The sequence below is a fragment of the Fonsecaea monophora genome (assembly GCF_001642475.1).
Source record: "Fonsecaea monophora strain CBS 269.37 chromosome Unknown Scaff3, whole genome shotgun sequence".
Classification (NCBI taxonomy): Eukaryota; Fungi; Ascomycota; class Eurotiomycetes; order Chaetothyriales; family Herpotrichiellaceae; genus Fonsecaea; species Fonsecaea monophora.
The window spans coordinates 349228-370051 of record NW_019173934.1 but is presented as its reverse complement, the minus strand read 5'-3'; the positions used below and the strand labels follow the sequence as shown (position 1 = coordinate 370051).

General features: G+C 52.6%; 7 protein-coding genes across 7 annotated transcripts; 3 read left to right on the top strand and 4 right to left on the bottom strand.

Moving 5' to 3' along the window:
- Positions 1–1412: 1412 nt before the first annotated feature.
- Positions 1413–4929, top strand: AYO21_00837 (hypothetical protein; the record flags this gene model as incomplete). The annotated part of the gene is made up of 2 exons (XM_022650824.1): positions 1413–3504; positions 3551–4929. The coding sequence occupies 2 exons, from the start codon at positions 1413–1415 to the stop codon at positions 4927–4929; spliced, it is 3471 nt and encodes a 1156-aa protein (XP_022516827.1).
- Positions 4930–5412: 483 nt separating this feature from the next.
- Positions 5413–5876, bottom strand: AYO21_00836 (hypothetical protein; the record flags this gene model as incomplete). The annotated part of the gene is made up of 2 exons (XM_022650823.1): positions 5413–5641; positions 5710–5876. The coding sequence occupies 2 exons, from the start codon at positions 5874–5876 to the stop codon at positions 5413–5415; spliced, it is 396 nt and encodes a 131-aa protein (XP_022516826.1).
- Positions 5877–6465: 589 nt separating this feature from the next.
- Positions 6466–9089, top strand: AYO21_00835 (hypothetical protein; the record flags this gene model as incomplete). The annotated part of the gene is made up of 2 exons (XM_022650822.1): positions 6466–8879; positions 9029–9089. The coding sequence occupies 2 exons, from the start codon at positions 6466–6468 to the stop codon at positions 9087–9089; spliced, it is 2475 nt and encodes an 824-aa protein (XP_022516825.1).
- Positions 9090–9997: 908 nt separating this feature from the next.
- Positions 9998–10903, bottom strand: AYO21_00834 (hypothetical protein; the record flags this gene model as incomplete). Its single annotated transcript, XM_022650821.1, has 4 exons — positions 9998–10048; positions 10104–10373; positions 10437–10712; positions 10769–10903. 4 exons carry the CDS (start codon positions 10901–10903, stop codon positions 9998–10000), a joined length of 732 nt encoding a protein of 243 aa, XP_022516824.1.
- A 1216-nt stretch (positions 10904–12119) lies between these two features.
- Positions 12120–13481, top strand: AYO21_00833 (hypothetical protein; the record flags this gene model as incomplete). The annotated part of the gene is made up of 1 exon (XM_022650820.1): positions 12120–13481. The coding sequence occupies one exon, from the start codon at positions 12120–12122 to the stop codon at positions 13479–13481; it is 1362 nt and encodes a 453-aa protein (XP_022516823.1).
- A 733-nt stretch (positions 13482–14214) lies between these two features.
- On the bottom strand, positions 14215–16134 carry AYO21_00832 (hypothetical protein; the record flags this gene model as incomplete). The annotated part of the gene is made up of 2 exons (XM_022650819.1): positions 14215–15668; positions 15726–16134. 2 exons carry the CDS (start codon positions 16132–16134, stop codon positions 14215–14217), a joined length of 1863 nt encoding a protein of 620 aa, XP_022516822.1.
- A 1797-nt stretch (positions 16135–17931) lies between these two features.
- AYO21_00831 (hypothetical protein) lies at positions 17932–20323 on the bottom strand (the record flags this gene model as incomplete). The annotated part of the gene is made up of 2 exons (XM_022650818.1): positions 17932–18088; positions 18150–20323. 2 exons carry the CDS (start codon positions 20321–20323, stop codon positions 17932–17934), a joined length of 2331 nt encoding a protein of 776 aa, XP_022516821.1.
- Positions 20324–20824: the final 501 nt, after the last annotated feature.

The following is a 20824-nucleotide window of genomic DNA, read 5'->3' as shown; positions in this document are numbered from 1 at the left end:
TTCAGCTCAGCAACACCAAAATAACACTATCGCCCCGTAGAAACATTTTGCTGATGAATCGATCCTTGTTGACTCCTTTGGCGCCTCCTTTACCCTTTTCCGTCCACATTTCCTTTACGTTCTCCAGGACCATGTTGCAGTGGCGGTCAAAGGCTTTGACTCGTGCAAGCAATTTTCGGTTGTTCCGACATGAGATCAATACTTGGGTGTGTGTGCGGGTGGCGGTCATGAGGATGGAGAGGGGTCCCGTGGAGAGTTCGTGGGCCTCGACGAGGGAGACTTCATACTCTCTAGAAACCGGAATGTTAGCTTTTGAATGGGGACGGAGTTGTCGCAGTATGCGCGATTAACGCGTGACAAAGCAAGCGCGAAATTAGGGATGATAGGGTTGATGCATGCACGGGTCAAAATGATGATGCATTGGGGTTGTGTGGTGGTTGGGCGACACAGCAGGTGATGATCAGAGATGGAAGTGGAAAGGGAAGGCGGAGCGGAATCCACCTCTGAAGGGGGTGGGCGGAGGCATTGAGGCGGCGCAGGGGGAGGGAAAACACGGGTAAACAGGAAGAAGGGGGTTAGCTGGAGATACCACGTACGTCAATTCACTCCTCGGCTTGTTCAGAAGATCCCTATTGCAGAAAGAACACCAAAAGGTCAGCGAATGTCCCTCCAGCCTCTAGCAAGAAGACGGCAGCAGGTCGCTGCGGAGATAAGCTTGGGCCAGGGACCGGGGTATGAGTCAGAAGGGACATACTGGATCTTGGAGGCGTCGGCCATGGTCGCAATGCAGAATACTTAAAGAGTCTCGATTCCCATGCCGTGCAAAGCGAGGAAATTTCTTTACATTCTTCTCTGGCAGAGGAATTATGCTCGGTTGAGTTGCCTTGTTAGGTGGGACTTCTGGAAGTGGCCAGAAGAGGTATAGTCTTGTTGACCATTTGGGGCTTAGCTCCAATTGACATCATCCTCCACCCTGCATTGTTCCGAACCCCGAAGGGCCAATGCAGAGGTCGCGCCTGAGCTCAAGCCACCCGCAAACACGCGACCGAATCGCGCTACAAGTTTCTCGATAGTCAACGCTCCAGCTTCACCTATTCTCGCTCCTCCTCACCAAGCTCTCAATTGGCACCTTTCTTTCTTTTGTTAGTCTTTGTAACATTCCGCATGGACGACACTTCTGTCTATTTTACAGCTATCATCTCGGAGTTTTAGTTCAACACATCGTCACCTTCCGACTGTCAAAGCAACCTGTTTAACTTAGTTCCCTAACGAAACACTCGACGTCTCTTACCTCTCCCCTCCTCCGAATCATACCTTCCACGCGTTTTGATCCTCTGCTTCACAACCTCACCGTTTGTGCTAGCAGCTCCTTGAAGCCTGGATACGTTTCCTCACTCGTGGCCTCCGCCGTCATGGCCACTTCTCCTGCAGACGGTGTCTCCATACGGACGGTCAGACTCAAAGTCCTCTACACATTTGATTCGGAGCAAAAAGACAACCACCTTGCACGATGGCCTCAATCCTTGGAAGTTCAGACCGCTTTCATCGACGACGTCAGTCAGATCGGGGTGATCGACCTGCGGACGTGTTTGGAAGCTGTCACGACTGCCAGTCCTGAACTCACCACGCTCGTCGACAATGACTACACGATCTACGCATATGATTACTCAGAGCCCGATACACCCTTGGTCGGACAAGGGATGTTGTCAAAAGCACTATCTGGTCAGGCTCAAAACACGGGCGCTGATAGCGAGGCCATGGTCACGGGCAAGATATCCAAAAACATTATGGGTTTATTCTCCAAAAATGCTCAAGAGACGTTGGAAGTCAAACTTCGATTTACACCCGTCAACGCATTTACACAGACCAGATATCGCTCCGGCAGTCTCAGCTCACAAGATGGGATGCGACCTCAGTGGAGTAACAGCGCTTCTCTACAGTCATTGCAGGGGCCAGCTTCGCCGATTGATACTTCAGGACTAGAGACGATGCAGAGAATGCTGAACGGCGAGACGCTATACGGATCAGGGTCAGGCAGTAGACCTGGAACGCCGACAACAACACAGCATCTTGGTCCACTTGGGCGGCAGTCCGGCCATTCATCTCGGCCTCATTCCAGGACGGGAATGCGCCAGGCTTTTGAAGGCAGGCGTGAATCGTTCCAATCAGGATATTACAGCGGAGACGAGAACGGAGAAGAAGGTCCCGCAAGAAAGAGGGCGAAGACCACAAAGGTTGACTTGCCGACAAAGTCGAGTTTCAACATTGAACGGCAACCCGAGTCGCTAAGAGTCGTTGCAAGCACTGCATCAAGCCTTCGGCTTCATCGCCCAATTGCTGTAAATCCTGCAATAGCTGTTCAACCAAATTCTCAAAATGAAGAAACTGCGAGGCCACCTACACCAATTCCCGCCTCGAAAACAGCCAAACCACGAGGAAGACCAGGAAGACCACGAAAGAATCCCCCAAGCAATTTGGCACAGGGATCTCAAATTAGGGAATCATCTCCAGCAGCAGACGTGGGTCCTCGGCCTGAACTCCTTGCTGTGCCCATTGCCTCGCCCGAGGACACTCGAGGTCAGAGTGTCGGCAGTACACCCGCCAATATTCCGTCATCGCCACCTGTTATGCCAGAATTTCGACAGCCAGCGGTTACTAGCCCCGTCCTTCCGCCTGTAATGGGTTCCTCCGGACATGACTCAGGGTTTATGAGTGGTAACCTCGAAGACCTCTTTGGAGATGATCAATTATTGCAGTTTGAGGACTTCATCCTGGATAAACCGGAGGATCAAGATGAGGAAGTTCGTCAAGGAAAGCAACGCCCAACCGATCCATATCCTCCGGTCTTTGAAGAGGGTCACGAGATCGAAGCACAATCTGCACAGGCTGGGTATAACATCATGCCTCCACCGCTTCCCGTCACATCAAAGCCGCTGGCCAGAGCCCGATCGTACACTCCAGTACCAACGCCACGAATCAGCATGTCATCTCCACGATTAGCTCCGGCCCCTATTCCAAGAGCCCGGCAGATCATGGAAGAGCAACGTGAGCAACAACGCAAGATTGCCCCTGCACCTCTTGTTCCGAAGAGTGATCCCGCGCCCAGAGCACTACATCGGGCGCAAACGTGGGCACCTGACAGCGATATTCCCATGTCAGATGCGCCTGGGGGTGATGAGTCGAGGGTGAAGGCCGCGTCCAAAAAGAAGGTTGGCAAGGAGCAGACCAAGGCGAGATTAGAGAACGCGATTGCGAATGGAATAATGCCACCTTTCTGTGACAATTGCGGCTCAATAGAGACTCCGGCGTGGAGAAGAGCCTATGTCAAAATTTTCGATTGCTCTTGGGATGATGTTGAGACGTCTCTGAATCATGGTGAATGCTGCTTCAAGGAACCCATTGACCACAATCCCGATGGAAGTGTGAAAACCTTCCGAGGTTACAAGGTGGACAGGCGACAAGGCGATGAAGCGGATGATTGGGAGGCCATTACATTGTGCAATCGTAAGTCAATTGGGGTCGTTTAGAAAGCGTTGCTAACCTTGTTCAGCGTGCGGTTTGTGGTTTCACAAGCAGAAGTGCCCTCGGCCTGCATCGAAATGGCAAAAGAAAGATCCCAAGGAGAAAGGCAAACGCAAACGAAATCCGCCCAAACCCTTTGGGAAGTCCAGCGGAAATCCTGGTCTCAGAAGCGATGCCCAGAGTCCTGCCAGCGACGACTCCTCTCCGGGTGATTCGGCCACGGAAGCTCCTGATGCAGAAGAAAATGACACTGAAGTCTCTCAGAACGGCAATACTGCTGCTGACGATAGCGAACCGCAGCTGCCCCCAATCCCGCGTTCATTACGGGCAAACAGCGCAGATCCGGGAGCTAGAGGTCTGCGGGCTGGAACCCGTCACCAGACTGGTGGCAGACAGGTCCAATCCAGTCCTACACGTGGCCATGGGTCAGAAGATTTTCCTGTCGAGATCGACCTCACACCGAAGCCTGTCCGGAGGCAATTGTTCCCGTCGCCAGACAAACCGCAGGTGTACTCTGGTTCTGGGCCGCCAAGTACAGCCATGCATGGCTCCTTGCCTGCTTTTGTGAGACGGAGCCCCAGACTCAACAAAACTAGGGATGCCTTCGCAGTACCGGCAGCAGCGGTTGAACTGCAAGTCGACGGAAAGGAGAACGTGGCGCCAGTACCTGCTGTGGTTGATGATGGCCTCGCGGAACTGTTCGAGGAGGCGCACACCGATATTCAATTACCACCCATGACCCCAACGCCCAAGAGACGATCTGAACGAATCCTACTTAAGACACCCTCGAAGACACCGCAACGTCAATTCGGTGCCATGTTGTCTCCCAACCTCGAGCAATCCCCTCATTTCCGGACCCCAAAGGCCAAGCAGGACCTCCATCCTGCTCTTACTGCGTTGCTTGGTACTGGGCAAAAAGACGTGCACCAAATGACACCTTTCACGCGCTCGATTCATGAAGCCTTGACCAGTGATCGCCCACTAGGCATGAACCTGACGGAGGAAGACAAGGCTCTCTTACGGGGCTGTGAGAAAAAGGCAACGCCTCAGAAGGCTATATCATTCGACTTTCCTGATTTGCCGTCTCTCAAAAATTCTTCCCCGATATCGGGTGATCAGCTCTTGAACTTCTCCTTCTCGGAAATGACAACAGATCAGTTGACAAGTGATCTGATTGATCCTTTCACCCACACCGCCATGACGAGCTCGCCCCCACCAGGCTTTTTCAGCTATTTCGACACCACGGACGTGGAGAACGGCGTCAATTCGATGTGGGAGAGTTTGGTTGATGTGAATGCAGCTTATCAGTCTGGGCAATCGGCATATCCTGACCCTGAAACATTGGCTATTCCAAGAGCTGTGCCTCAAGGAGTGCGGAGAAGTCCAAGAAGACAGAACGCGAAATGAGATCCTAGGACGACTTGTGTTCTTCAGTGGCAACTGAGGAGGTTGTGTTTGAGACAGCGACTTCGATTAATTTGCAATTTTCCACATCTGCCCAGGTTGGCTACTGTACATCAGGTGCCTATGACACGTGTGTTACTCAGGCACAGTTTCATGGAGGACATCGGTAATGTTGTCTTTGTGGTCGTCTTAGCATATAGCGTCAAAGACCAGTAGTGGCCCGTTCGACCCCTTGAGCAAGGCGAAATCCAGCTCGTTGGGAAAATCATCATATCCTGTTTAAAACAGACTTGACATCCCATATTCTAATTCTCCATTTTCCATGGTCTGGAACATTTCTACGGGCGACGACCCGATCCGCCGTAAAATACCTCGACAGCTTCGTACCATTATGACCTGCGCTTCTGCTATAGTGCATTTCAGACATGCGGTCAACATGATGTAGTTTCAGTCCTAGCGATTCAATGCCCTGCTCTCATGTTTGTCTCAATATCCCCCATCCATGCCGGACTCGGAGTCACCGTAGAAGATGTTCTTGTACCGATGGGTGACATCCACGACTGCCTCGAACAACTTCAGGTCTGGAAGTTGTCCGTTTTCATTTCGAGGCCATTCCGTGCTGCTGAGGACTCGTAGACCCAAGCCGTGCCCGCCGTCTGTGTTGGTAACTTTGCCCACGATTTCGTACATGGAGCCGACCGAGAGATGGGAGTCTCTACATGATTCCGTCAGATTTCGCAGTCTCGCTAGATGGGCACACATATCGGGGCGCGCGATCCATACCTCGCCAGGAGAATTGTCACCGCGTCCGAGCCGCAGGTCAACGTCGCCTGATCGCCGTTGACGTGACTTACGATTCCCAGCATGCGTACTGTGTTGTGGGAGGTGGCATTCGGAGCAAATGCATGGAGGTGAGCAGGGAGGATTCGGGGCGTGGACATGGAATTCATCTTGACGCTTTGCTGTGTTGCTCACTGAATTGTGGACTTCTCTCTCTCTCTGCCTCAATTGTAGGAGTTGTGTATGAGGTACTTTGTCGGGTCTCTCGAGTGTTTGGTATTTGCCCCTCTTAAAAAACCACTTTACGCGATCGACGCGTCTGCACTTCGCCTTCAGAAAACGGCACCGTGCACCACTTCGGTCACGCACAGGTGTTGCTCTGTGTCGATCTCCGAGAATCAGCCCGCTGCTTAACCCCAACTCAACTCCGACAGAGCGGCGTCCATCCCGCAGCCCACGACAGACCGTCAGTATTTCGATCCTCCCACCTGAATGTCGTCTGGCAACTGAAGCACAAGTTAGATGACTACGCCACGCAAAGGGAAAGCTCCGGATCGAGGAACAGCATCTCAACCCCGGTTCCACTCTTCTCCAAAACGGCCAGCGGCCGCTGGCGAGGGCAGTCCCTCCGCAAGAGCCTCAAAGAGACACCGAATCTCTGTGCCTGATCTGCTTTCACCCCAGCGAAGCAGCAACGCGAATAGAAGGACTCGAGGCGAATACTTTGAGGGAGAGGGAAATATGGAAGTTGATAACAAGATGCAGTCCTCTGGGGCTCGCCACCCCAAAGATGCTTTTGCCAGTATGTACGAATTCAACTCAACGAGGCTTAAGAAAGACCACCTCAACGATTCAAGCCCTGTGCCGGAGAACGGCAGGACCAAACCAGCGTTTGCGAACCAGAGAGTCCCTTTCAACCCACAGACGGGCCCGAAGAAGCTTGTTGTAAAGAACCTACGGGCTGCCACGCGCTTGGATACACGGGCGTACTTTGAAAAGACATGGAAAGAGAATGACAAAGCTCTCGATGCCATATTCAAGAACGAGAAGGATCCATATTCGTTAGAAGAACTATACAAAGGTGCAGAACATACGTGCCGGCACGGCCACAGTGCGGACCTCTATGAGCATCTGAGCACGAAGTGCGAGACCCATCTCAATGGCAATGTCAGAGATCGCATCCGGCGCGAAGAGTCAAATTCTTCAGACGTCGACGTCCTCAGAGCACTCGTCAATGCCTGGCAGACTTGGCAGAAACAACTGCAGACCGTCCGGCAGATCTTCTTCTACATGGACCAGACATATTGCCTTCGTACTCCAGACAAGATGAGTGTCTTACAAATGGGCTTGAGCAAGTTCAGGTCTTCAGTGTTTTATGACCCATTTATAAGGCAGAAGTCACTTCAAGGCATCATAGCTTTGATCGAATCCGATAGGAGAGGAAACCTCATTGAGACTGACGCCAGGCTCCTGCGCCAAGCGGTCGACACTTTCCATCAGCTGAGCATTTATACCAGCGACCTTGAACCTACGCTTTGCGCCACTACGGAAGAATATTTCAAAGCATGGAGAGATACAGAGTCTAACAAGGACTCACTAGGTGATTATGTCAATAACTGTACTGCTCTTCTGGCCCGAGAGATGGCGAGGTGCGATTCCTTATCTCTGGACCGCAACACGAGAATCCGAGTGTCACGCCTCTTTGATACCATCCTCGTGGAAGAGGAGCTCGAAACGCTTACCAATGAGGACGGCATCTTGGATCTTCTCGAGGACGACAAATCAGCAGAGCTAGAACGACTGTACACTTTGCTGCAGCGCAAAGGACACGGAGAATTGATTGCGCCGAGTTTTAGTAAGTATGTTGAAACAGAAGGGTCTTTGATTGTGTTTGATGAGCAGAGGGAGTCCGAAATGGTCATTAGGCTGCTTGATTTCAAGCGGCGGCTGGATCATTACCATAAATACTCCTTCCATGGCAACGAGGCATTGGGCAATGCCCTTCACAAAGCCTTTGAGACATTCATCAACAAGACCAAAAAATCCCAGTCAAATTGGGACACGGATAATGCTAAGCCAGGAGAAATGATTGCGAAGCATGTCGACCTTCTGCTCAAAGGCGGCGTCAAAGCCGTTCCCCGGCTTCAAACACACAAACAAGATCCATCCAAGCCTGAGGAAGAGCATGATTTCGATGATGGCGCTGCTGACGAGGACGCTGAAATCAATCAACACCTGTCTGACGCATTAGACCTCTTCCGTTTCGTCCATGGTAAAGCCGTCTTCGAAGCCTTCTATAAAAAAGACTTAGCTCGCCGTCTACTCTTGGGTCGGAGCGCCTCGTTCGATGCCGAACGGAATATGCTCACCCGCCTGAAAAATGAGTGTGGTGCGGCATTCACGCACAATCTGGAGTCCATGTTCAAGGACATGGATCTAGCTCGCGAAGAGATGATGTCTTATAATCAGCTCATGGATGACCGTGGCGGCAGGGCTCCGGGTCTGCCAGATTTGCATGTCAATGTTCTTTCTGCAGCCGCCTGGCCAACTTACCCAGACGTGGCGGTGAACATTCCTCCGCACATTGCCAAAGTCATGTCGGATTTTGAGACGCACTACAAGGCCAAACACTCTGGTCGTAAACTGACCTGGAAACATTCTTTGGCACACTGTCAGCTACGAGCCAAATTCCCCAAGGGAAACAAGGAGCTCATGGTGTCGGGATTCCAGGCCGTCGTGCTTCTGCTTTTCAACGACATCCCGGCAGACAAACACCTGACGTACAACGAGATCAAAGCCGCCTCGGGCTTGGTCGATGCCGAGCTGAAGAGAACGCTCCAGTCCCTGGCGTGCGCCAAGTATCAAGTCCTCCGCAAGCACCCCAAGGGTCGCGACGTGAACGAAACAGACACATTCACCTTCTCACAGTCGTTTACCGACCAGAAACTGCGCATCAAGATCAACCAGATCCAACTCAAGGAAACCAAGGAAGAGAACAAAGAGACACACATCCGGGTGGCGGCGGACCGGCACTACGAGACGCAGGCGGCGATCGTGCGCATCATGAAGAGCCGGAAGAAGATTGGGCACAACGAGCTGATTGTCGAAGTCATCAAAGCCACCATGACCAGGGGTGTATTGGACCAGGCGGACATTAAGCGGAATATCGAAAAGTGCGTATCTTTGCCTCCTTTTTGCCCCTCCCCAAATCCTGTCCTTACTTACCTTTTTCCCTTTTCCGCCTTAACCTGGGGCTCTGTGGAACCGCGATCCCGATTAGAGATACGAGACCAATGCTAACTTTTGCTGCGTGCACACTCAGGTTGATAGAGAAGGACTACATGGAGCGAGAAGAGGGCAACACGTACTCCTACGTCGCGTAGACCCGCCTACCTATCTGCTTCTGCCGACCTCTCCGCCAGGCTCGAGAACAATTCCAGCGGTGGCGAACATTCCGCTACCGTGGTTCAAGCGAGAGCTATATGTGTAGATGGATGGCATGGGCTGTTGACATGAGATGCTCCGACGACGCGCCGCCCACTCGGCACTTATCTCGGTAGGGTTGGGTATCTAGGTGCGTGTCTGAGTGTGTCAGTGCGTGGGTGCCGGCAAATAATGACAGACAACCGCTCAATAGCGTCCTACCAAAACGACCTGGACTGCTATACGAGGTGCGCGGGGTTGCTGGCACAATTAGAGACAAAGGGAATATATACAGACGGTACGACGAGGGATTATTGGGTGCTCGCATCTTCCCAACATGAAATGAATCAGGCTCTACGACTGACGACTAAAGAACCATGGTCGAACATCCTGACGGGTTCAACAACAAAGTCGAACGCGACACATGACACCAACTAGGCAGCACACCCCGGAGTCCTCAATTTCTTTCGTTTCTGTTGCAAAAAATGATAGATACTATGTATGGCACTAGAAACCGTTGATAGGCAGAGTCTCAACATCCGATGCAGATAAAACGTGGCAACGTGGCACATGCTCAAGAGGTGCCCCGAAAAGCATTAATGTACTCCTCCTCAGATGACCCTGGACCTGATCAAAGGAACGCACAGACGACCGACAAACCTACATTTCCCATGTGGCGGTTGGTATTTTGCGAGCTCCCCCTGCAGATTCCGAACACGATCCCAATTTAAGTCACGTTGATTTGATCCCTCGTCACTTCACATGTCTTCCTGGGTTTATAACGACCCATGGTCGCCCAACTTTGGCTTTTCGATGAAGATTCGAGCCGGTCGTATAAGCTGGATGACCATTGATGCGCGGACAACGTCTAGTATCGCTCGTCCGGACGTCCCGAAGAGCTTCGTCCGTCACCGTAATGCTATACATCTCGTTAGCCACATCTCATACAGCACCAATGCAGCGAGTAGAACTACCTTCTTCCTCAAAGCAGCAAGTCTCTTCTTCTTTGTGTGAGTATTGATATATGTGCCAATGCAGAAAGCCACAACATTGAAGAAAGGCACCCAAGTCTGCTCGGGGAGGAATTTCTGAGCAAAAGCCAACGCCAGCGGAGAGGTAATCCAGCTGACGCGCATGACAGGCCAGAAGCCGGCGCGGATGGTAGCGCGAACTTGGTGCCAGGTGCGGGCTCCGGCAATGATGGCCATGGAGGCGAGATACACGGTGTTTTGAATGGGCGCAATCTAAGTCAAAGGTTGTCAGATATCGAGCGTTGCAAGTGAGATATGTGGCTGTGTGGGACGCACCACCAAGTTGCTGGTCAAGATCTGAAGAATCTTTGCCTTCAGGCTGGTGCGACCAGCAAAAACCCATTGGAGCAGTCCGATAAGGACGTGACCCATCGGAGCACTGATAAATGCGCCATAGGCCGCCATCTTTGGAATTCTGGAGGAAAAGTAGTGACCATGCTTGCTCTTATCGTGGGCGAGCCATGAAGCCAACAGCTCTTGTAGCGCGGATAACGTGCCGGAGGTCAGCATCTTTGTGCGCAGAGGGTTCGATTGAAGCTGTCTTAGGTATGCCTATTGCGCAATAAGTGTCGCATTCGACAGCGAGTGCGTGAGATGAGAAGTCGAACCGCTAGATAACCTGTCTGTTGTTTCCCACCAGTCAAGGCCTCGCCAATCTTATGCGCGGTACTCTCATCTCGACCACCAGGCGCGACGGGCGCCGTGGTTGTTCGGACCTGCTCTTTCTCGAATTTAACGGACATGGCAGCGCCCTCTCAGGGAAACAGTAGACTCGGAGGTAAAGCAATGGATACTGTAGTAGGTAGTGTCAGCAGACGTCCGGCCAAAGGCGTAAGGTAGATGCAGGATAGAAGCAGACACAATCAGCGCGCTGACGGGATGAGTTGTTGACAAAGACGTAACATCGGGGCCGAGGCCCTGCAAAGGATTCCGGTGTATGGTGGGGATCGCGAGGCTTGAAATTGTGGATGTGGCTAGGAAGAGGGAACGTGATACTTACGGGCGTGATTCTGAGAAATGGAAAAAGGTCCGTGAGCAGGAGGAATTATGATCGGGGGTTTTGATTGTGAAGGACAGAGAAGGAGGTGAAGGGGGGGATCAACGCGTCTCCGTGAGAAGAGGCGGGCCGAGGACGAAGTCAATTGGGAGGACGGGAGTAGGAAGAGGCGGAGGACGGAGAGAGCGCAGGCAGTCGTAGCGTCAGTGGTGTCTGTGGGTGGCAGGGAGCTGCAGGGGGAGAAGGGACCGAGAGATGGAGTAGGAGTAATGATTGCTCTCGGTACGAGCACTTCGTTGTGAGTGAGTGAGCTGGCAATGGGTGGGTTGACAAGCTGGCAAAGCTGGCTGGCTGGCAATCTCGATGCACAAACGCGCCAACCGAGTCCAACCAGTCAACTCTATCAGGCCTAAAGTCCACCACTCAGCGTCGCCCATGCTGCCAAGACATAAACATGGCGATGACCGACCTCAATGGAGACCCTCTCACTTCATCTCTATATTGTTGAACAGAGGTTAAGATGTCCAACACCCCCGAGACCTGTATTCGGCGTGCCTATGGATTTTGTGAGATCTCGGTAGATGAGCAAATGCAGAGACGGAGTAAGGGAAGAGAGACACAGAAGAGCGGGAGATGTGCAGCAAGGTGAGCCTCTGGTGCCTCTGGTCGCAGCTACATTGATAAAAGGTAAAGAGGAAGATGAGATAAATAGTCATGTAAAGAGAGACTGGGCTTGCGGTGCCATCAGGCCGCGCAGAGGAGACGAGAGAGAGAGTTGGTGAAAAGCCAACCACTGCTTGCTCCTTCCTGCTATTGCACCCCCCATCCCATCGTTGGCTTTACCCCTTCACTTCTTCATCTCTCACCACCTCGCCCATTAGCCTCTCTCTGCACTGGTTGGTCTGTCTGGTGTTTGAATGTGATGCCTCCCGGCACTCCAATTGCCTCGCATTCCTCCCGCCATGCCTCTCCTCCGCCGAAACATTCTCAGTCCCGAGAGACGCAACCCGTGCACCCACATGACCATGACCCGTCTCTATGACCCCTATGGCTCCTTCAAATGCTCCTTGTGCCATAAGCATCCTAAAATTGGCTGGCTCTATCGATGTACACAAGACACCGGTGGGTTCTTGCCCGAATCCGACTTCACAGACGAGCCAGTCATTCCGGAAGGTCGAACACTCGGTCGAGATGTCAACAATCAATCTCTCAGCAATTCAATCATCAAAGCCATTGGACAAGGTCAATATACTAGGCAAGAAGTCAAGAAGCTGATTGAGCAGAAGGAACGGGTCAGGGATCTTGTCCTCGGCCAGCAAGAGCAGGATGAGAGCCGCCCTACAACGGCGTCGACTTTCACTACCGCGTCTACTACATCCAGCGACGCTGATGGAACTGTAGCCTCTCTGCCTCAGAGCACTACATTTTCGACCAATTCCTCAACCGAGCTCGACGAAGAAATAAAGGCGGCGTATGACTGGAAAGAGTTGCAAAAAGTCTGGATGTCGGAGCCATCAATCCCTCCTCCCACTCCCCGACCACAACCCTCGACCCCAGCACACTTCCCCCAACAGCACGCCAGGCTGCCATATATCCAGCCGTGCACCTTCAAAATATGCCCTACATGCCGGCCAACCTACCGCGAGCGCGCATACCAGTCTCTCAATCAAGTCTTGAACAAGCCAATCGAATTCCCACCTGATTGGGAGTTGCAAAACCGCAGAGTATCTGATGCCCGTGTCGTTGCAAAAATGGGTGGGTCCAAACTCCCTCAGCCTCGATTCTACGCTCAGACCAATCCTGCTACCCTGCAGTCCTTTCACAGCATCCCCGACATCGTTGTGGACCACCCAGATCCCGAATATCAGAATATGAGAAGATCGTTCTTTATGATAGACAACGCAGAAAGACGGCAGCACAATGACTACACCTGTCCCTCATCCAGCACACGCAGTGGTTTCCGACAAACTGTGCGCAAAGCCCTTGCCAAAGCCCGCATCGAGGACTCTACATCCACAAATTCGAGCACCAACGATTCCGAGCCTGGTGATTCCGAGAGCCAGCCTCGCTCCTTGATTTTCCGACGCCGCAGAGGCCGCACCCCCATATTATCCTTCGCAGAAACACATGGTGGCCGAGTTGTCGACACCAGCTCGCTCCAGGATTCCGTCATGTTGATGTTGGCCACGAACACGCCTTTGCCAAACACGCCAACCCTGGCTGGCTTCCAATGTGGTCCTAGCATGGGATACTCGGGGGGTTCAGGACCCATCAATAATCATGAGAATTGCCTCCGGAGTGTGGACATCATCAGCCAGACCTAAGACATGGTGTCTCCGTTGTGGTCCAGCAGCTTGAAGCCATACCGAGAATGTTGAGAGTCGAAGCTACATAGCATCTTCTAATACTGGTGGGGTCATGATTGCTGAAACGCAACCACATACGACCATGCCTAACCATTTGTGCAGTATTTTGCAAGTCAGAGGCAGGGAATGGTGGCTACGATGGTAATATCTTGGGTGGAGAGTTTGCTGCACGAGTCCGATCGTTCATATTGCCATGTTAGCTTGAGAGCAGCGTACAGTGGAACCTGAAATATGCTATTTGACCAGCTCATGAACTTGTACACGGCCTTTCCTTCTCGCCCACCCATGTTTGATACACGATTTCTTCTTTGAAGCACAGCAGACTCTGCATGATATTCCCCAGCCCATCACTCATCGTCCATCGCCTATTGCCCACCACCCAGCCAGAACAAATGTCTCAACCTGCACAATACTCGCTCATCTGTTTTTTTTTTTCTCTCTTCTTTTCCTTTTCCTTTTCTCGTTCCATTTGTTTGCGATAGTCTTGTTCCTCGATTCCTCGTTCCTTGTATTTTGTCCCGGTCTATTGCTGTGACGCCATGCACTCGCTCTCTCGGTCACCCTGTCACGTCTGGGGAGAAATAGAATCCATACTTGGATTTGGACCCAGTTCTGCTGTTACGCCGTACATTCACAACACTTGCTCGCGTACACGCTCACATGCTGGCCTGGATTCTCACAGAGATACCCATCAAGAGCCACGTCGACCGCGGTCGTGGCTGCGGCTGCGGCTGCGATCGCGACTCGGCACGTACGAATCCAACATACCGTAGCCGGTGTGGCCGCCATAGCCGCCGTAGAAGAAGGGGCTGTTCTCGCGATGATCAACCATGGGTACTGTCGGACGGCTACTGCCGCCTGCACCGGCACCGGCATCAGCTCTGGTTCTGGTTCTAGTCATCTCTCTGGCCCAGTCGTCGACCCTGGCGTCGACGTTTCTGTTGTCATCGTGGTCCCATTCGCGTTCGAGTTCGAGTTCACGCTCGTGGCGTCGAGCTTGCGAATATGCTTGGTCGTAAGCTCGGTCGATCACGGGCGATCTGGAGCGTCGACGGCTCCGGTCTCGACGATGTCTATGATGCTGGTCACGGCAGTGGTAATGGTGGTGGTGCTCACGGTCACGGTGCCGGCGACTGCGGCGGCTGTGGCGGCTGTGGCGGCTGTGGCGGTCGTGGTCGCGTTCGCGTTCGCGCTTGAATGACGGCGACCTAGGACTGGGACTCCTTCCACCGCGCTCGTGGTCTCTGATATCGCGAGGATCGATGCTCATAGGGGAAGCGGGCTCGTTGAACAAGGGGGCTGGTCCGGTGCGGGAGACGCTTTCGACACGTTCCTGGGGGTGACGGTGATGACTGCTGGAGACGGCTGCGTTATATGGCGCGGCAGCAGAGGTGTATTCGTCTTCCTCTCCCTGGTCATAGCCGTGTCCATAGCTGTGCCGATGGTCTCTGCTCGTTGCTGTCGCACCACCACTACCACCGCCACCAGCATATGTTAGATGATGTGGATCTTGATCGTAATAGGTGAAAGTGTCAGGGTGAATTGCCTGGTGAGAGTAACCGTGTCCACTGGGGAGATCAGAGCTTACCCATCCGTAGGAGCTCGTGTTCTCGCCAGCATGACCACTGGAGATATCTGGATAAGGATGATGAGGAAGCTGGTATTGATACTGATGCTGTTGTTGTTTGTAATTCCCTCCATCTGTGCCTCCGCTCCCACGTTGTTTCTCTTTCCTGGACGGCAGGCTTGGCCCACGCGGCGTACCCTTGATCTTGTCCATCCCTGCGGGATCGAATTTGCGCTTCTTGCCGCCGGTCAAGCAGACTGCAGTGTTTTTGGCATGGTTGAATGTGCTTTCGAGCTCTGCAATCATCGAAGGGTCGGCATTCTTATTCTTGAGGTACAGCAGGATGTTTTCGGCCGTATCACGCAGGAACTTGGCTCTCTTGACTGCCGTATCGATATCGTCCTTCTCGTCCTTGTCGACGAAGGCCTCATACTCTGCTCGAGCAGTTTCGTAGACGGACCACAACACTGCTAATTTGGGTTCCATGTCGTTGCGAAGGTGTGGGTCGACAGGCGACAACCGGGCGGGTTTGTTCCCAGGACCCTTCTCAAATGTGCTGGTCCTGCCCCGAGACAGCTCTGTAAAAACGCGTCCATCAGATAAGTAGTCACGGGTAGGAATTAGGATCAACATACCCTGCTGCAAAGCCTCGGTCAGTTGCACGGTCTGCTGGAGCCTTGGTGTCAACGCGTGGGTAGCGTCACGGGTATCAAGATCAATGTTCAGATATTCTTTGCAGTAGTATTTGATCGCTGCCGGGTTGTTGAGATGTTGCCCGTTCTGAGTGAGGATAAGAAGTGACTTGTCGAAGACCGTGACGTGTCCATCCTCAAAGGCCTGCGAACGGGATTTGATCAATTCAACCTGGCGGTCAAAGAGGTCAAAAAAGGCGTGCTCGTATGAGAGAAGGAAGTTGTCGAAGGCTGGGCCCAGACCATCGACGCTCTGCGCTCTCTCGACCAAGCCCGGGACTTCATCATCCGGGCTTCTCGTCAGGTTGGGGACCGGAGAATAATGAAGGAAGAGAGGGCTTTCTTCTGCCATGGCTGTAACGACGAGTTCCTGGGTTATGGTGAATGTCGACGGGTTGCGAAAGAGAGGCAGGTTTCCAGGATGAGTAGCAAGTGACGGGGAGGAGCGCAGGGATTTTGAAGTGTTGAAGCTCCCTTTTTCGTGCCGTACCCTTTGAACATGGTCTCCAGCCTCGCCGCGCTCTGGTCGTGAAGTGCGAGGCTGCGATGTTTGCCAGTGAAAGACTTGGCGCGATGTAATGAGGCCATTGGGTTTGTCCGCCCTTTGTTTCAGAAAGACGAGTTGGGCTTCTCCTGTCCATACAGCCTGAAGTCATGCTCTACCCTTCGTGCTCCAAGGAGCTCTCTCCAGCCAGCCCAAGAACGCGTCTCCTAATAAGAGCAGGAACATGGTCGACATGGATTCACAGACCCCAGTTTGCAAGTGAAGAGATCGTCACGCCGACCAAGCTCCTTCGGCATGTCATGGGTGAAGACATCTCTGGTGAAAACCTCCTCCTTTGTCTCCGTGACTTCACAGAAGATCCCAGTTGCACAATGGCAGACAACCCCCACAGTCAAGACAAAACAGCAAGCGTCCATTATAGAACCAAGTTGAAGGTTATTTCAACCATGGTATGAACTCAACTGGAAAGAAGGCCGGAGACATGTCCAGTGGCATGTCTCGTTTAAGCATAGGCGTTTCAGAAGTTGGCTTGATGGTAGGTGCTCAAATTGTGATGTCGACTAGGGAGTTCCTCCCAACATGCACCCATGCAAAGGTGTCTGGATACAGGAATACGGGTGATGGAGTGCCTGAACCGGGTTCCATGCTTTTTTCTCCTTTCCAAAGCCGATTTCGTGGAGAGGTTGCTGCCGCAAAACTGTTGGGCCAGACGAGAGGGAATTAGTGAATGTCACCTCTGACGACGTGGGTAGATCTATACGATAAGGGGGACGGCCAGGCGATGATAGGTGAAAGGGATGTGAAAGGCGGTGGTCCAGAAGCAATTATAAGTTGGCAATTTTGATGAAGCACCTCAAGTCGACGGCGTGAGGATGGAAGAAGGTTCAACGGCGCAAGATGGTGAGGTGTACTCGGTACGAGAAATTGTCAACGCTCCACTCCGTTAATCGCGGTCCAGGACTGAACAATCCACAGCGCAGAGACCTGGCCACTGACACACATTGACAGCGTCGTCATGAAGGTAAGGGAGGACGTTTGTCGACGAACCAAATGGCAGTGTCAACGAGATTGTTTGATGTTCGGAGACTGCGCCCACTTCCACGGTCCGTCTTGGCCACAAGGCACCGCAGCATGTCGCAGAAACAAAGCATTTATGGCAGCAACCAAAGCAACCAGTTCAAACAAATGAGCCTTCTCATTAAGGGGGAATCTATCTATGTAGAGCAGAAATGCAACCTATCTCGGGTTTTCCAGGAGGGATCCCGGGTACACAAAGTACAAGCAAGTATCAAAGGAGATAGCCTTACTTGTACTTGGTTGCACACGCCCACGTAGAATCAAAGGGGCAAAGCATATCGCCAGTCTATCATACACTCAAACAAGACAAGCTCATAATCACCGAGCCACCTTGGGCACAACCGAGAGCCACCTGCTCAGGAGGAAAGACGCCATTCGCCTACCACCGCCAGCGCAATCAAAGCCCAGCTCCATGGTCCCGAAGCCACATCGCAGAGCATTCATGATGCTGCAGTATCAGAACTTTTGGTAGAAAGGCATCTTGCCCCAACTCGAGTACAGTGATTGTGCAATCTGGGTGAAAGAAAGGTTGTGTTAAGACAGTAAGAGTAGTCCATGCAACATCGTCTAAGCCGTCGCTTCGGCACCTTCGGCCTTGGACGCATCCTCCTCTTTTGTGCCATTAGGACCACCTTCGCCTGCAGTTTGACGGCCCTTGACATACTCGTCGTAGACAGTGAGCGCTTCGTCTACCTTAGCACGAAGAGCATTGTCGTCGTCAATCCTGCGAAGGAAATAAAGTCAGCCACCAGCCGAAACACTGTGGAGCATCATGAATAACTTACAACGCCAGCAATTCGGAATTGTCCATTTCCAAAAGCATACCAGTAATCTTGCCAGCAAGTTCCGGTTGAATCTGTTGGATCTTGGGATAGATAGCTTCACCAAGCATCTGTTTCTGTTGGTTAGGAGGCAATGATGCAAGATTGCTGAGGCCGCCAGCAGGGACCTCTTCGCGACCAGGCATCATTTGTCCACGGCCTTGTGGTGGCAAACGAGCGCCTGCTTGCGCGCCCGGAATGTTCTGCATGTTGCCACCTCGACCGCCTTGCGGAAACGCGCCGCCACGCACGCCAGCCATACCCGGCATGTTAGGAGGCATACCCTGCATGCCTTGCATCTGACCACGACCACCGGCGCCACGACCCATCTGAGCTTGCATCTGGGCCAATGCTTGAGGATTGTTGTACATTCCGTTGACAAGAGCCGGGTTCTGGATAAAAGGCATCTGTCCAGGCAGGCCGAAATTGGGAGGAAGCTGCTGGCCTTGCGGTATGCCGCGGCCTTGTTGTGGGAACCCACCAGGGAACTGTCCACGCCCTCCTTGCATGCCGGGAATGACCATCCCAGGCTGACCGGGGAAAGGCATGCCGCCACGCTGAGCTCCAGGTGGAAGGAACTGCTGTCCAGCGGGACCGTAGAAGACTGTTGGCTGGATGTAGCCTTGGGGCATACCAGCAGCAGCCGCTTGTTGTTGCTGACGCAGGGTGTTCCGTGCTTGGATACTAGCCTCGAGTTGACTTTTGCGAACGTCCTTGCGTTGAGCGAGTGCAACATACAAAGGCTTGCCGTTGACCATCTTCTGATTCATTTCTGAAACTGCCTTTGAAGCCTCGTCTGGATTGCTAAAACAGACAAAGCCGAAGCCCTTGCTCTTGCCGAAAAGCTTCTGACCAGGCTTGCCCTCTTTCTTGGGGTCTTTTGAATCGTCACTGCCCTCTTCCTTGACCTCACTCTCAGCCTTGGGCTCTTCGTCGGCCTTTTCTGCATCTTCCTTTTTGTTCTCCTTGTCTTTGTCTGCAGCAGGAGATGCGGTGCGCTCGGCCGTGTCCCGCATGACCTTGGCGGATGTAATGGTTCCATACCCACTGAACAAATCACGAAGCTTGTCGTCATCCACATCGTCAGTCAAATTCTTGACGTACAAGTTGACGCCTTGGTACTTGGAAGCCTTCTCCATGCGCGCGGCTTCATACTGCTTTCGAAGCTCTTCCTCACGTTCGTGTTTCTTCTGAGCGCGACCGACATACAGATTCTTGCCATGAAATTCCTTGTCGTTGAGTTCATCAACCGCTTTCGCAGCGGACTCGTGACTAGCAAAATTGACGAATCCAAAGCCACGGCTTTTGCCATTTTCGTCGCGGGTGATGGTGGCAGAGACAACCATACCGTAAGGCTCAAACAACTTGGTGAATTCGTCGTCAGTGACAGACTCGTCAATGTTCTTGATGTAGACATTGGTGAAGTTGGCCTTCATCTCCTCAAACTTGCTCTGACGATCTCGCTTGGCGATATGATGACCAACAAAGACCTTCTTGTCGTTCAACAACATGCCGTTGACAGACTTGATTGCCTGGTTGGCAGCCTCGGCGGTCTCATAATGGACGAAACCATAGCCCTTTGAGTTTCCAAGCTCGTCCTGGGCGACCTTGCAGCTGAGGATGTTACCGAATTGGGAGAATGTATCATGGAGCGCTTTATTGTCGATCGCCGCATCCAAGTTCTTGATGAAGACATTACCTTGTCCAGTCTTGCGGAGGGCGGGGTCGCGTTGAGACCACATAATACGGCAAGGGCGACCCTTGATGCTTGTGTAGTTCAAATCTTCCAGTGCCCTCTCACCGTCAGCAGTATTGTTGTAGTTGACATATGCATACCCGAGGGAGCGGCGAGTGACAGCATCGCGGCAGACACGGATTGAAGCAACCTGGCCAATTGAGGAAAATAGCTCGAAAAGCATGGCTTCGGTGACAGAGGGATCGAGCTCGCCGACATACAGAGAGGCCGAGTGTTGCGCGGTATTGGGTGTGGCAGAGTAGGGTGTAGCGGCGTCATCGCCACCGGTACCAGACGATGCAACATTGGTGTCGATGGCAGGTGCGCCGTTCTGGGTAGGGGTATCGGTGGAGCCATTCTGGCCAGCGGCCGGGGTAGCAGTAGCGACGTCTGCGGCAGACATTTTCGCTGTCAAGCAGTGTCAGAATATAATCGGGTAGAGGGCAGCGCAGGCAAGAATAACTGCGGGATGGAGGGTTGTTGGCCCCGGCGACAGTAGGGCACAGATGGGCGCTCACTTTTTCTCGGATCGAGTATTGTGGTATTGATGGACGAGGTAACAAGAACGAGAGGATTGACAATTGTCTTGATCAATGGACACGATGTCTTGATGATGGCTTGGTTTAAGGGATATGTCGTTAAAGTCGAGCACTATGAATGCCGGGTCAGACGTCGTTCACCTTTTTTTCTACCTCTTCAAGTTCTGGGACCATGCAGGCCCCAAAAAAAGGGTTGCGCAGGCGAGAAAACGGGATGACTTACCGCACGACTCTGGGTTTTTGAAGGGGGGTTTTTCACTTTTTTTTGGTGGATTCACGAATATTTTCTGGGGGAGAAAGGGAGAACAGCAGCCGACTGCAACGAGAGCAGACGACGCAAGAGGGAAAGGCTGGATGGTAGAAGG